The sequence below is a fragment of the Perna viridis genome, chromosome 5, assembly GCF_037379345.1.
Source record: "Perna viridis isolate PV_CMFRI_1.1 ecotype Kerala chromosome 5, ASM3737934v1, whole genome shotgun sequence".
NCBI lineage: Eukaryota > Metazoa > Mollusca > Bivalvia > Mytilida > Mytilidae > Perna > Perna viridis.
In genome coordinates, this window is record NC_142449.1 from 19662437 (window position 1) to 19676011 (window position 13575).

The following is a 13575-nucleotide window of genomic DNA, read 5'->3' on the forward strand; positions in this document are numbered from 1 at the left end:
TATCAAAATGAATATCAAACATGATTTGTTGCTGTTCGATATTCGTTTGACATTCGTTAATACAGCAATATCTTCTTTGACATTGCATTTGAATTGATGAAATTTCAGAAAAGTTGTTTGCGAAAGACGTATTTGCACAAAACAATCAACTGTCTTAACACAAACTTAATTTTCTTACTCTATGCACCTTAACCTACACAAGAAAATGTGGTTTCTATGGTGAAAATTCTATATTTTCAGATGTAGGGTTCATGAAAACTAGCCTTAAAGAGAAGGAGACTTTTTAAGTGGTGTATGTCTTGTAATTGTTTGGAAAGCTTTATTTGTATGGAATCAAAGAATACCAGAACATATGTTATTGATTCTATAGCAAACCGAATACTTGGTCTGCTCCCCAAGATCGGGGATGATTCTGCCTTGTGTTCTGCTACATGCATTCATGTAATGAAAAAGGTTGTAAACATGGCAAAATGAGAAAACACATTAAGACACATATCGTTTTCACACTTTGGGTACTGAAAACAGTATTTATTTGATAATTTTTATCTCATCATTGGTTTCCATACCCAAAGAATAATATATGAGGATGAAAGTATAGAAAAATCGTGGAGTTTTACCAAAACTTATGACTAAGTATTAACAGGCTTGTTTTGACTGGCTTTTCTGCATTGCAATACGTAATTGCACAGAAAAAGTTTGTTTGGTTATCCATTCTACTTATTATCAGCTAAAGAACTAACATTATGTTTACTTAAAAGAGGCTAGAATAGCACATATCACAAGAATATCTTCTATGACGTCACATTTTAAATGATGAAACTTCAGAAAATGTGATTTCTAAGAAGTAATTTGCACTAAACAATTGAATTTCTTAACACAAACTACTTTTTCTTACTCTGTGCACCTTAACCTACACCAAAAATTGTAATTGTGGTTTCTATGATGAAAATCCGATTTTGTAGGGTTCCTGAAGACTTGCCAGAAGGTATTGCAATACAGTTAGGTCATTTTTTTCTGAAATTTGGTTTAATCTTGTTGAAATAAAGCTGTTTGGAGGCAGTCCGCAGAGAAACTTTTAGTGTTTTGTCATAAGAAGGTGCTTTTTTTTTTAAATCCTTCGTGTGTAGAGGTTCAAGTCATTTATAAGTAATTTAGTGATTATTGTTATAAAATTCAGTAGCCATGGTAACATTTTGAAAAAAATAATACTGAGTTTTAGTATAAATCAAGTGTGCCTTTCCAAAACTAACAGCCTAATACTATGTTTTATAAAATATCAGGCATTTAGACACTAACACAGCATGAAAGCACGTACAGAATAGTTCCTTTATTTTTAGTGTGTTTCTTCCCGATTTTTTTTCTTGTCTGTCCTAAACTTACTGCTTAGTATTTGCTGCAGAAATGTAGAAATGTTCATTCTGTAATTTTATGTGAAAGTTGATTTGTTGTTAACCTGCGGCAAAGGTCATTTGGCAAAATTACGGTGTATTGTCTCAACCTCTTGGAATACTCCCTTTTACTGGACTGGTATGGAATTCTGAACAATGAGAGAGAAGTGGCTGTAAAATGTAAAAAAAAATGATTTCCCATTCTTTTACATATATTTTGAATAAATTTGCCACTTAAAGTCCTGCAGAGTAATTGCAAATTGGAGCCGGTCATACACTAAATAGCCTCAAACCGAAACAAAACCTGGCCTGTTATGATTAAGAAAAATCCAGTTGAGTTCATAAGTACCACATAAGCATCAAAACATGCATTTTAAAATATTTTTTTTTCACTATTTTGTGGCTGTAGTGGTGAAATATTACTGTAAATGGCATATTTACCAAAACCCACAGTTTTACAACCCTGGTCCTGCATTAATTTTAATTTCCTCATCTGATAGTTTACTCTAAAAGACTACCTCTGGTTGTTTTTAAAGTACATTTAATATGTTTAGAACACTTTGGAAGTAGCTTCTAAAAATGAGTTTTTATATAAGTACCCCTGCACCGGTTGAAAATGCTCTAATACTGCAGTGACATGTATTAAAACACATATTTCTGACTTCAATCAGATAGTGTTCTGTACGTCAGAAACATGCACTGCAATTGAAATAAAGAAACGAAATTGAGAAAATCTATCAAATATTTGATTTTGGGCTATTTAGAGGACACTTCTTCACCAAATCTGATGGTGAATTTTTCTAGCACTCTTATAGAAATCTGCTTTTTAAATATTTCCATATTGGTGAAGTTTTATTCAGTTTTTATATTTAATATGTAAAACCGAAAACGAATGTCAAACGAACATCGAACAGAAAAAAACCTGTTTGATATTCACGTACGAGAACATAATTAATTCCCCTTGGTTTTCGTTGTACACGAATATAATTCCAACTTTGGTAGTAGGTATCTTCCACATTTCTTCATGTTTTTACTGGAAAATTATTTGCTGAAGTTTTGCATTTAATTGGTAGGAAATTGATTAAAATTACATAGGATTTTTTTTCATTAATCAATTCTGATTAAAGTTGTGATTTGGTTCAGTGGAAGAAGGTTAAAATTAAGGACTTATAACTCGGTTCATTTGTCATGTTTACCCCATCTCCGGGTTATATGTATTAATTTCAGAAAATGATGGTAATATTTCCTACAATTTATATATAAAATCCTGTTAGTACATATCTTTAGGTCAGGGAAGTTTTATTCAGGTTGCGCCAGTGGAATTCTTTTTAATCTGCTCAAATGTGCATATTGAAATGCACTTGAAAATTAATTGTAGTCTCGTGCCTAATAAGGGCTTGCCTGGGTATTCGAAATGTTATTTGCTAGTGTTTGCTGGGAATAATTTGATGTTTATTTTCAAGAATTCAGTACATCTACATGAAATATGAAGATTGCGGCCCTTTATTCTCTATTTTCTGAAATTTAAATACAAAATATGATTTCTATGGTATTTTTCATTGAAATTCCACTTTTTTCTGGGGTGCTATGTATGAAATATAGACCAGTGTGGAAAATATTGTACAGCTTTGAGTTTTTCACCTCCAGCTATACACTAGGAACATCAAATCAACAAAAAAGAAACATACTTTATGAACAAGGTTTAGGCAGAAATCTGACAATATATATACCGGAAACGAATGTCAAACGAATACGATCAGACCAAACTCCTGTTTGATATTCTGTTTGATATTCAAATCCATTCTATATTTAATATTTAACTCGGAAACGAATGTCAAACGAATATCGAACAGAAATAAATTATGTTTGATATTCATTTTGATATTCAAATCCGTTCTATATTCAAAATATAAACCGGAATCGAATGTCAAACGAATACAGAACAGAAAAAAATCCCGTTTGATATTCAGTTTGATATTCATATCCGTTCTATATTCAATATATAAACCGGAAATGAATATCAAACGAATATCGAACAGAACAAAAATCCTGTTTGATATTCAAATCCATTCTATATTCAATACATAAACCGGAAACGAATATCAAACGAATATCGAACAGAAAAAAAATCCTGTTTGATATTAATTTTGATTTTCAAATCCATTCTATATTCAAAAGATAAACCGAAATCGAATGTCAAACTAATATCGAACAGAAAAAAAAGATAACCATTTGATATTCATTTGATATTCATTTAGAGTTTGCATTCGTAAAAGTAGCAAAAAATGAATACCAAACGAATATCAAACGGTACAATTTTACCGTTTGAGATTCAGTTTGATATTAAAAAGTTTGAATATCGAATATCGAACATCGAATATCCAACGAACTTGATCTCGGTGGATATAATTGCAAATATAAAATATACAGACTTGCTCAGCTAAGGCTTTTGATTGCAAGAGATGTGAATGTACCTTCCAAAACAAAATCTTACCAAGTAGCAGTTTGATATGAATTCATTCAAGCTTAACACATCTCCTAACTTTGCTTATAATTATTTTTGACATAGCATAGGTTTCTAAAAATAATAATTGTGGTTATAGAATTTATAACTTAGAAATCCGACACTATCTTTCATTGTCTAAACACCTTAAGCTTATAATTTCAGACAGCGCTGCCAAATTTGCAGCATAGGTTGAACTGTGAATAGATATGGCAAATATGGATACGAAGTTCAAGCTTGATACACCTTTGAATTTTGATTGTAATTGAAATATTTTCTAAAGATCTCATAGTTTTCTTTCTGTATATTTGTGGTATGATAAAACAATCAACAATGAAAAAAAAAATAAACAATTCACACTGATGTGGCAATTTTTGGGAGGAGTTTTGGATTATAGTCCAAAGCCGGAAATAAGTGTACTTTGGATTAAGTCTCATAACTCGAAGTGGAATTCAAAAGTATATAAAATTCAAACGGTAGCTTACAATAATAATTATGATTTTCTCAGTTTATACAAGTTTATACAAAATTACATAAACCGTTTTCAGATTTTTATTAACATATGGGAAATCATCCCTTTTTTTTATGAAAACAGTCTCGTAAAATATGAAAATTCAATATTCATAAAATAAAATTAAGGGAGCTGTCATCAGTTAAAGAAACAATTCAATAAAATTAGATAAAAATAACTTCAACCATTATTGAGTTGCAATATGAAAACTTACCGTTTTCCCCTTATATATATTTGAATGAAAAGACCCACACAAGAATTACATACATTAAAAAAATGACATGTACCTTTCTTCAATTAAAGATAACAAAAACAATATCAAAAACAAAAACAAATCACAAAGGTTTCTCTACAATCGCTGCACGTGTTTTTAAGTTAAAGTCAGAAGCAGAAATCATCCAATTTTACAATGAAGTTACAGAACTCGAAAATGAAAAAAATGGAAAATCATAAAAATCTTATGATCACGCCAATCATTAAAGAAACAGAAAAATATCACCTAAGTTTCATAAAATTATTGTGCGAAGTGGGAACAAAGTGTGGACGGAAGGACACCGGTATACCATAAAACCTAACAACACAATTACATCTAACAAATCAATGCACTTCAAGAGTTGAAATTAAAGGGAAAGACCATCTTTGTATTAAGTTCGGCTCTTGTGATAATTCATACCTACGTAAAAAAATAACCTTTAATGCATTAAATCCATTAAATGCGATTTTTATAAAATGCTCAAGGCTATGAACAGTTCGAAATCTTTTAAATATATGTAAATAGCCATCTTGCAGAGCTCTCCTATCTGAAGGAAGATCATAGCGGACTTTATCGATTTTAACCGATAGCTTCCGATTGGCTCGTGACGTCACTAGGTCGGATTGGTACTGATACAAATACTGCAAATAATAAGTAAACAAAGAAAATTCCGTAAATATTTCTTCGATCCTGTTTATCTAATCATCAAAATATGTTGTCTTGTCAAGAGTAATCAAGGGAACCAAGGTTATATTGATAATCAAAAGAATGCAATCCAGGGACAAAGACCAGACATCGAAAGCAGACATACACAACAAAGAACATAAAGTAACTAAAATCATACATACAAAGTAAAAAAAGCAAATGAGCAAATCGGACTCCACTAAAAACTGGGAGCATAGACCAGGTGCACCGGTAGGATAAGCGTCCTCTGCTTTTCTAGAGACACACGCAGAGTTGCTCATAGCAAGTCAAGTCCGGGGTAGAAGCTTATAATTGCAGGAATGATAGAAGAGAATATTCTAAAAGTGTTTGATCGGTAATATTTTGGAAGTAGATTTTCCTATGACATACTAGTCTTATGGCAACAAATCCCGCTGTTCGTCAATGTTGACATTTGCTTACATGTTGTGCCTCAATCTCTCCTTCTGTTTATTTTGGGTTGTAATTTATGGGGGAATGGTCCCAAATATGAGATTTCATCGGACATCGTAATCAATTATATGTATCTATTTACTTTCACTTTACAAACCGACTTCGTGATGTCACAACTCAACCGATCATGGTGGCGCCCATAGACGCGTCAAATTTAAATTGCCTAATTTTAAATCGGGATTAATTAGTGAAGAAAAGGAAATAATTTTGTTTCAATTTAATTTTCATGAACATTGAAAGACTAGTTTCGATATTTATGACTTGCACAATAACATGGTCTTCGTCTTTAAACAATTTCACCTGCTAAATTTTGAACCTCAAATTACAATGATTAGAAAACGAATGTTAGAAAAGTAAAACACTGATTTAAATTCTGCACATTAAATCAAGAAATTAAACTTTTGGAAAAGTCAAACAAATGTAAGCTACATATGGAACAATGTGTTCAAAAACATTCGCAACTAAAATTTTAACAAACTGTATGACACACAACACATGTAATCATTTATTTACTTGGAAATATTTGATGTGTAATTTTCTAAAACACAATTAAATAAAAATGAAGAGAAATAAAGGAAAATGAGTATTGATTTGTCAACAATAGCATGTACTATCTTTTATATCTCAGAGGAAATCTATACATATTGCATTATCAAGCCATAAGTTGTAAAGTTGGTACAAGTCATGATAAGTATTATGTACCATAAGCAAGTGGTATCTAGTGATTCTTTATAAGACAGGTTTGTAAAATCCAAATTGCAGAGATCCATACATCTTTCTGAAGTTTTGACTGAAGTGATGGATTGTTACCAAATCTACAGTTCTTTAATTGTTCAAGTAATTACCCCATGAATTAATCCCTATACCTCTTTTGGCATAGTACCGTGCGATTCCGGTTGTGAAAAAATAAATCAGCAGCGATCAGTTTTTTTTCTGTAAAAGGTGATAAATATTGCTTTAAACACTGAGCGGATCCACAGAGAGAAATCAAAAGAATATTATCCAGGGACAATGACCTGTAGTTCTTTAGACTTTAATCAGAGTACGTGGTATATAGCTACTCCCATTTTTTCGATATGTTTTTGTGTAAATATTTCTAGAAATCAAAGACATATATCTCCTTTGAATCCTTGGTGAACTATGTTGAAACCTAAGTATGATATGTCACTGGCATCCTCTTTTTATTGACAAACTTATAAACACATGCCTAAATTTACCTTGACCTAAACATATCTTTTGTTGAATAATTTATTACCTATAACAACCAACTGTTTCTGGCTTGGAAGACTGCTAATTGTTTGTCCGCACTCATAATCTCCTTCATCAGCCTTTGTCACATTAGATATTGTCAGATGGTACTCTCCAACAGACTGGTCACCTGTAATACTTAGTCTTGACTTCAGGTTTGGAGATATATTCGTTGAAATTGTTGTTTCAAATGAAAGTTGTGTCCCTTTTGTGAACCAGGATATGAAGTTATTATTGCTTCCAACATAAGGACATGTTAACTGTACATTTGATCCGACATTAATAAGGATTGTCACTGCTTTGGTAAAATCTAAAAAATACAAATTGAGTATTGATTTGACTATTTTCGTTGTAGGAATTGATTGTATTATTTGTCAAAAGTCAGGTGATTTGTAGATAAAAACATAAATTTGTATAGTCGCCCCATAATATATCGTCGTATATTTTCTGAACGATTTACATAAACCACACAAATTTCGGTTGGTGTGCTAACATTCAAATATGAATGTAACATTTTAAAGTGTTTAAGAAGTATTTTTTTTATAGTATAATACCAATTAAAATAAAATAAAATATATACCATAACACAGTAACAACTCATTTTTTTTAAACCTTGAAACACTTATAAATGTTGTTAAAAGGGGAATATAATAAATTTTGTTTGTGATAGTTCTGAAGTAATGAACACCAAAAGAGGTTAATTGTATGCAGCAAACACACAAAAATAAATAATACTATATTATAATCAATTTAAGAACCATGCATCCCACACATTGTTTTCTATAAGTCCTATAATGTACATTAGAACAATTTGAAAGTGTTAATAATTATGTTTACATTAATGACGTAAAAAAACATTTATTTTGGTCATAGAACTTACATTTAAATGAAGTCATAGTTTTCAACGATGTTTGCTTGAAATAGGAACTGCAAATACTAATGTTTTCATAGAAAATTCAGTGGGATTAATTTACATTACTGTCTTTATCTAAACAGTAAACCTTACTAAATATTTAGAGAGTTGCTGTTTATTGACTTTCATAACGGGCAAGTTTGTTGTATGTACCCATTTTTGTGGTGAAAATGAGAAAGTACTGGCTTTTGTCATTGAACAAACAAATTTTAGATCAAAACAGTACCTATTCATTGCATTGCGTAACAAACAACAAGAAGTAAACAACAATGAATACTATGTCATATTGCTAGTAATATCTGCACAACATAGTTGCCGAAAATTTCGCTTCTCAATTCTAGCATGTGCATTGCGATGTACAGGTATTCAAGATTGAGTTAAGAGTTAAATCCACTTGACAAATCGTTATAGGAAAAAAGACCCACCGCCATTGAATAGTTCTTGGAACCGCAGATGTGATAAGAGCAGTTCAGTTTGACACATTTAACGGTACGATGAGATGAAATTCTAAAGAGAGTGTCTCTTAAACCTTCTTAATTTCAGTAGAACAAATACGATTCCCCAAATTGTCCATCTCACGGATCTTATTTACGTAAATTGACGCAACTCATTGCCGGCTTCATTCATGCCTTGAATTGCCCTGGCTCCGACAGTGGATTGTGAATGACTTTAGACATCCAGTATTTGGTGAAATGTCTGCCATGAATTTTGAAAATTGAAAATTTTCGACGCTTTTTGTTGTTCAAGTAGTGTAAGCATCGATCGTGGCTGAAGAGTTATTCAGAATTAAGAACTTTTTTCTCTGTAAGTACATTTTCTATTGTTATTGTTATCCTTTAAAATGTAAAATGCATTTTCAACTTTTTGAAATGTAATTGCACATTGTATGTACTTCCACATGTTTTAATAGCCCGTTATATATTTTTTGGATTGATTGAGGACTGCTGTTTTCCAGGGCCTGGTTGTCCTTAACTGACACTCTATTGATCCTTTGAATCCTGATTCGATTTTGAAGTTTTAATTTCCATTCCAATTGGTACATTCACTGCAAGGGATTCGAATGAACTAGTTATGTATCTATCTCACAGAGCTCTTCAAGCATTTTAAGTGTCTCATGAACCAAAACACCAAACTCATGAAAGTCCTGTTGCGTATCCCCATGCTTACTATACTATTAAAGACGGTTTTCAAGATGCTTTTTTTCGTGTGTTTGTTTTTCTGTTTGTTTTATTTGCATAAGTGAAATAATGGTTTTTTTTTTATTTACTTATAATAGTATCTAATATAGGTTGAATAATGAATAACAGATTTTGCTATTTGTTTCATCGAATACCGATGTCCGTCATTTTGTTTTACCTTAATCGTGTAAAATATTTAGATGTTTGTCTGGATCGATAAAAAAGAAAAGTTCCGTAGAGGGGCGTGTCCTCATGTAGTTATGTCCATTGAATAAGATACTAAATGAAGCATCCAATCAAATTATATCTTTTAGCCGAAATTTATTTCAAAAGGTTTAAACCCGAAATATGACACTTTTATCTAATTTCATATTAATAGAAAAAGACATAATGCCGTTTTTTTACTGACTATTTCGGGGCCGTATAGTGATCAATACAACCTATATTAGATACTATTCGGAAAACTGACTAGACGTACGGACTTTACAAATATACATTTTTTTTTCAGTACTCTTATCTTTCTGTTTGCATCATCGTCGTCGAATGATAGTTGATTGATCAGGACTCGAAATTAAAATGTATTTCTGTCTTATTTGATATCATTAAAGGTAGTTTGCGTCTGTATATTGTTTTCAAGCGTACAAACACCAAAATATTTGTAGTTAATTATGGTTGAATTGATATTCATTTATTACGATATTAGGAAGAGTGTGGCTAAATAACATAAAATATTGATACAACAGCTTATATGTAATAATATGATGGATAGTACAGTAACATTAAATATCCAAGAGAAATCAAGGGAACCAAGGTTATAGCGGTAATCAAAAGAATGTAATCCAGGGACAAAGACCAGAAATGGAAAACGGACATACACAACAAAAAACATAAAGTAACTAAAATCATACATACAAAATAACAAAAGCAAATGATCAACTCGGACTCCACTAAAAACTGGGAGCATGGACTAGGTGCACCGGTAGGGTAAGCGTCCTCTGCTTCTCTAGTCGCCGAGTAGCTCATAAAAAGTCCAGTCCGGGGTAGACAAACGAGGAAAGGAAAACTATGACCCGTTGAATAAATAGTTTTCATGGTGCAGATGGATAAACCATGACGATCCAAGTATATAAACCGGACCGACACTGCAAGGGTCCAAAGTATAGTATCCCCAAAACCTGTTGCGTTGAATATCATTATGTCCTTCCAGTGCAAAATTAAACTGATTTGGAATCTGACAACAAGATTTTGTAAAACAAGTCATGGATACTTTGGATGTATGTTAACGAACATTATGCTTTTTGCATTCCTCAAGTGATATAGAGAAACTTATTGAACACATCATCTTACACTGCTACACCTTTTATATATACGCTACAGATAAGTTTCACGCGTGTTGTATTTCGTTAGTCTGACTTTATGAAGCGTTCACCAAAACAATTGATTTAAATTCTTCGACATGTGATAACGTATTCCAACGTATATGATGTTTTTAACACCCTCACGCGATGATGAAACCTTGCAGTGAGACAAGGTCAGAATCAGTCTGATATACATCAAAATACACTAAAACATTATTGATATATAATTCCTAAATTTTGTATCTTCAAATTCACATTATAATATAGAGTAAAACCTGTCTAAATCAAACCCGGATTAAAACAAAAACATGTTTTGAGTGAAACACTTTTGTATCAATTATATGTGTTTAACCTGTATAAATGAAGCACCTGTCTTAAATGATTAAGATCTCCAGTCTGAAGGGTTTCGAATTAGACACGTATTACTGTAATAAATCTTAAACATATCAAATTTCAATCATCTTACACCATTGGCCCGAAGTACACAACACAAAAAACATCAGTCTAGTTACATCCATAATGTCGATTAAAAATGTTTACTTCCTGATTGATGATTTGTTGCTAATATTAGAACATAAAAACACTTCTTTAAATATTTTCTAAATCTATTTTAAGGTAGACAGGATTCACCTGCTAACACAACACATATCATGTTTGATATGAGTTACAAAGGTAATTATCAGGGCTTTATACGGTTTTCATTACATTTATCAAGTGAGGGCTCAAATTCTACAGTAGGACTGAAGTTATTTTAGCTTTTCTACTGGTAAATAGTCGGCACAGACATAATTAGATATTTTTTGAAAATTAAGAAGATGCCGAAATGCATGGTGCTTTTGATAATGAATGGCAAAAAGGAGGAGTCCCTTAGGCTAAAAAAGAATGTATGATTTATAGTACCATATAGGAAAAATGGTTTGTAAAAGCAGTTTTTTTGTTCAAGTATTTATCTCTAAATTTTGAGATGACATCATATTACATAATTCCAAACACCGATTGAATTTCAAGTAAGATCCCAATTTACAGGGCTAAATTGGATGTGGTATGTTTGGGAAATATAAGGTGTAGTGAAACCAGAATTTGGGGACAGGGATCCGATACTTTATTTTTATTGATTATTACCATTGAACATTTGAGTTAATTACTTAAGCTGTGAATATAAGACCAATTGGCCGCCATATGCTACAGGGTAGGCGTTTGAGGTATCAACATTCCAAATACATTTAACCTGCAGTTCACCCCATATAGTTGGTCACAGTACACACGTAACAGTACATGCGGAGAAGTACATTATTCACGTAGAAATCAAAACATTGATGCAGTAATACTGCTTTTATCGAGCGTCCGAGGAAGTACACATGAAGCCAAGCCTTTACCTAGGTTTTTAGGCCAAATTAAAACAAAAAAGGTATGTGTTTCTTATTACCCAACACATCCAATTTAAAAAAAATCCCAACCTACCTACCCTGTTTTTAAAGGTGTAATACTTGAAACACACATATTTTGTTTGCTTTAGAATACTGCAGCATATATGCTTACACTTCTTTTGGGCTAGAAAGGGAAAATAGCTATTACTACCCAAGAACGAAGTTCATTAAGATGTGCATCTTGGTTTATGATCATATCGGAAGTATAGCAAAGCATTTGCACGAATACAAGCCACTTCTGAATGCTTTATTTATATATGTGTAAAGAAAATGATTGCACAACACCGGCATAGGGTTGGTATTTTAAAAATCATAGCACATGATTATAGAAAGTTCTAAATATTTTCAAATGAAAATTTAAATAAATACAAAACAAAATTAGTGGCCTTGAGCACATCCCAAAATTTGACTGCATCATAAAAACTTTGAAAGTGAAAGATTGGCTTCATCTTTTCGATGCATGAACTCATCATCTCTTCAATCTAACTTTCCTTTCCAGTGGCATTTCAAGTGACCAATATGCTGCAGTACAGTAATAACTTTAGACTATTTATAAGGCTTAACAGTTTCCCTTCTTTTTAATTGTGCAGATTTCCTCCTTTTTGTAGAAAATAACCGAGGTATGCAAATTTTGCGATATGTTCACATGTAAATGAATTTAGATAAATACACATTCAAATACATTTGCACACACCCATTAGTAAAGTTGTACTTTTCCTGAACATGCTAAATTACATATGGTGCAAATTTATACACATGGTAAATGCATTCACAAGGACAAATCTGCATTTGTTGATATACATAAAGGGAAATAAATTTACATATGTGCAAATTCTTTCATGAGAACGGGGCTTACCTGAAATTTATACACTGTGTGTATATTAATTTTAATTAGTAATCAAATCTTTTATTTCTATCTTTAAGAACATATATTTTTTTTAAACTTCGGAAAGCTGCTGAACTAGCTAGTCTGAAGATTAAGTATCTCGCATGGTGCAAAATGAGAAAATCCATGATCCGCTCAAGCAATTCTGATTAAACTTTATATGAAGGTTATGCATCATGTTTAGATGAACAAGAAATATAGTTAGTGTAGGAGAACTCCAAAAAGACGAGGGCATAACTTTAAATTTTCTTGTTATATGATTTCTGAATGTAACAGAAATGTTATAAAATTTCAAGAATCATATTAAATATTTTGGCATGGAAAACTGATGTAAGTTCTACTTGGATGCACATGGAGACAATGTGACTCCACTCACATATTCGCCAGGCGCACAATGAAGAGAGAAGAAATTAAAACTTGTATTGACACCAGTGCACATTTACAATGTACATTATGTATGTCTATTAAATCATTTTTATATTTCCTAAGGTATTATGAACTAACTGATATTAGTATTGAAACATAAATGTACACAGAAATGATAAATATTCAAAATGACATTACAATTTGATTAGTTCCTTTACATATTTTGGTTTAGTGAGAAGTAACAATGTTGGCTATGTGGAAATTGACATTTTGTAGTAAGAGTAAACCAATATGATCTTGAGTAGCACACCAAATTTGTTAATTACTGAGACCAATTTTAGGCAATCGATCATGAGGTTTTCAAACAACAATAATTAAAACAAAACGTG

General features: G+C 31.7%; 1 protein-coding gene across 1 annotated transcript in view; it reads right to left on the reverse strand.

The window, feature by feature from the left end:
• Positions 1-11111, reverse strand: part of LOC148616422 (uncharacterized) — a 32994-nt gene extending 21883 nt beyond the window's left edge. Inside the window, exons 1-2 of the mRNA XM_088585074.1 lie at positions 10974-11111; positions 7066-7368 (exon numbers count right to left, since the gene is read on the reverse strand). Coding sequence (XP_088441200.1) covers positions 7066-7368; positions 10974-11025 — 355 coding nt within the window. The 5' untranslated portion in view covers positions 11026-11111. The remainder of the gene's footprint in view (positions 1-7065; positions 7369-10973) is intronic.
• Between the last annotated feature and the right edge of the window lie 2464 nt (positions 11112-13575).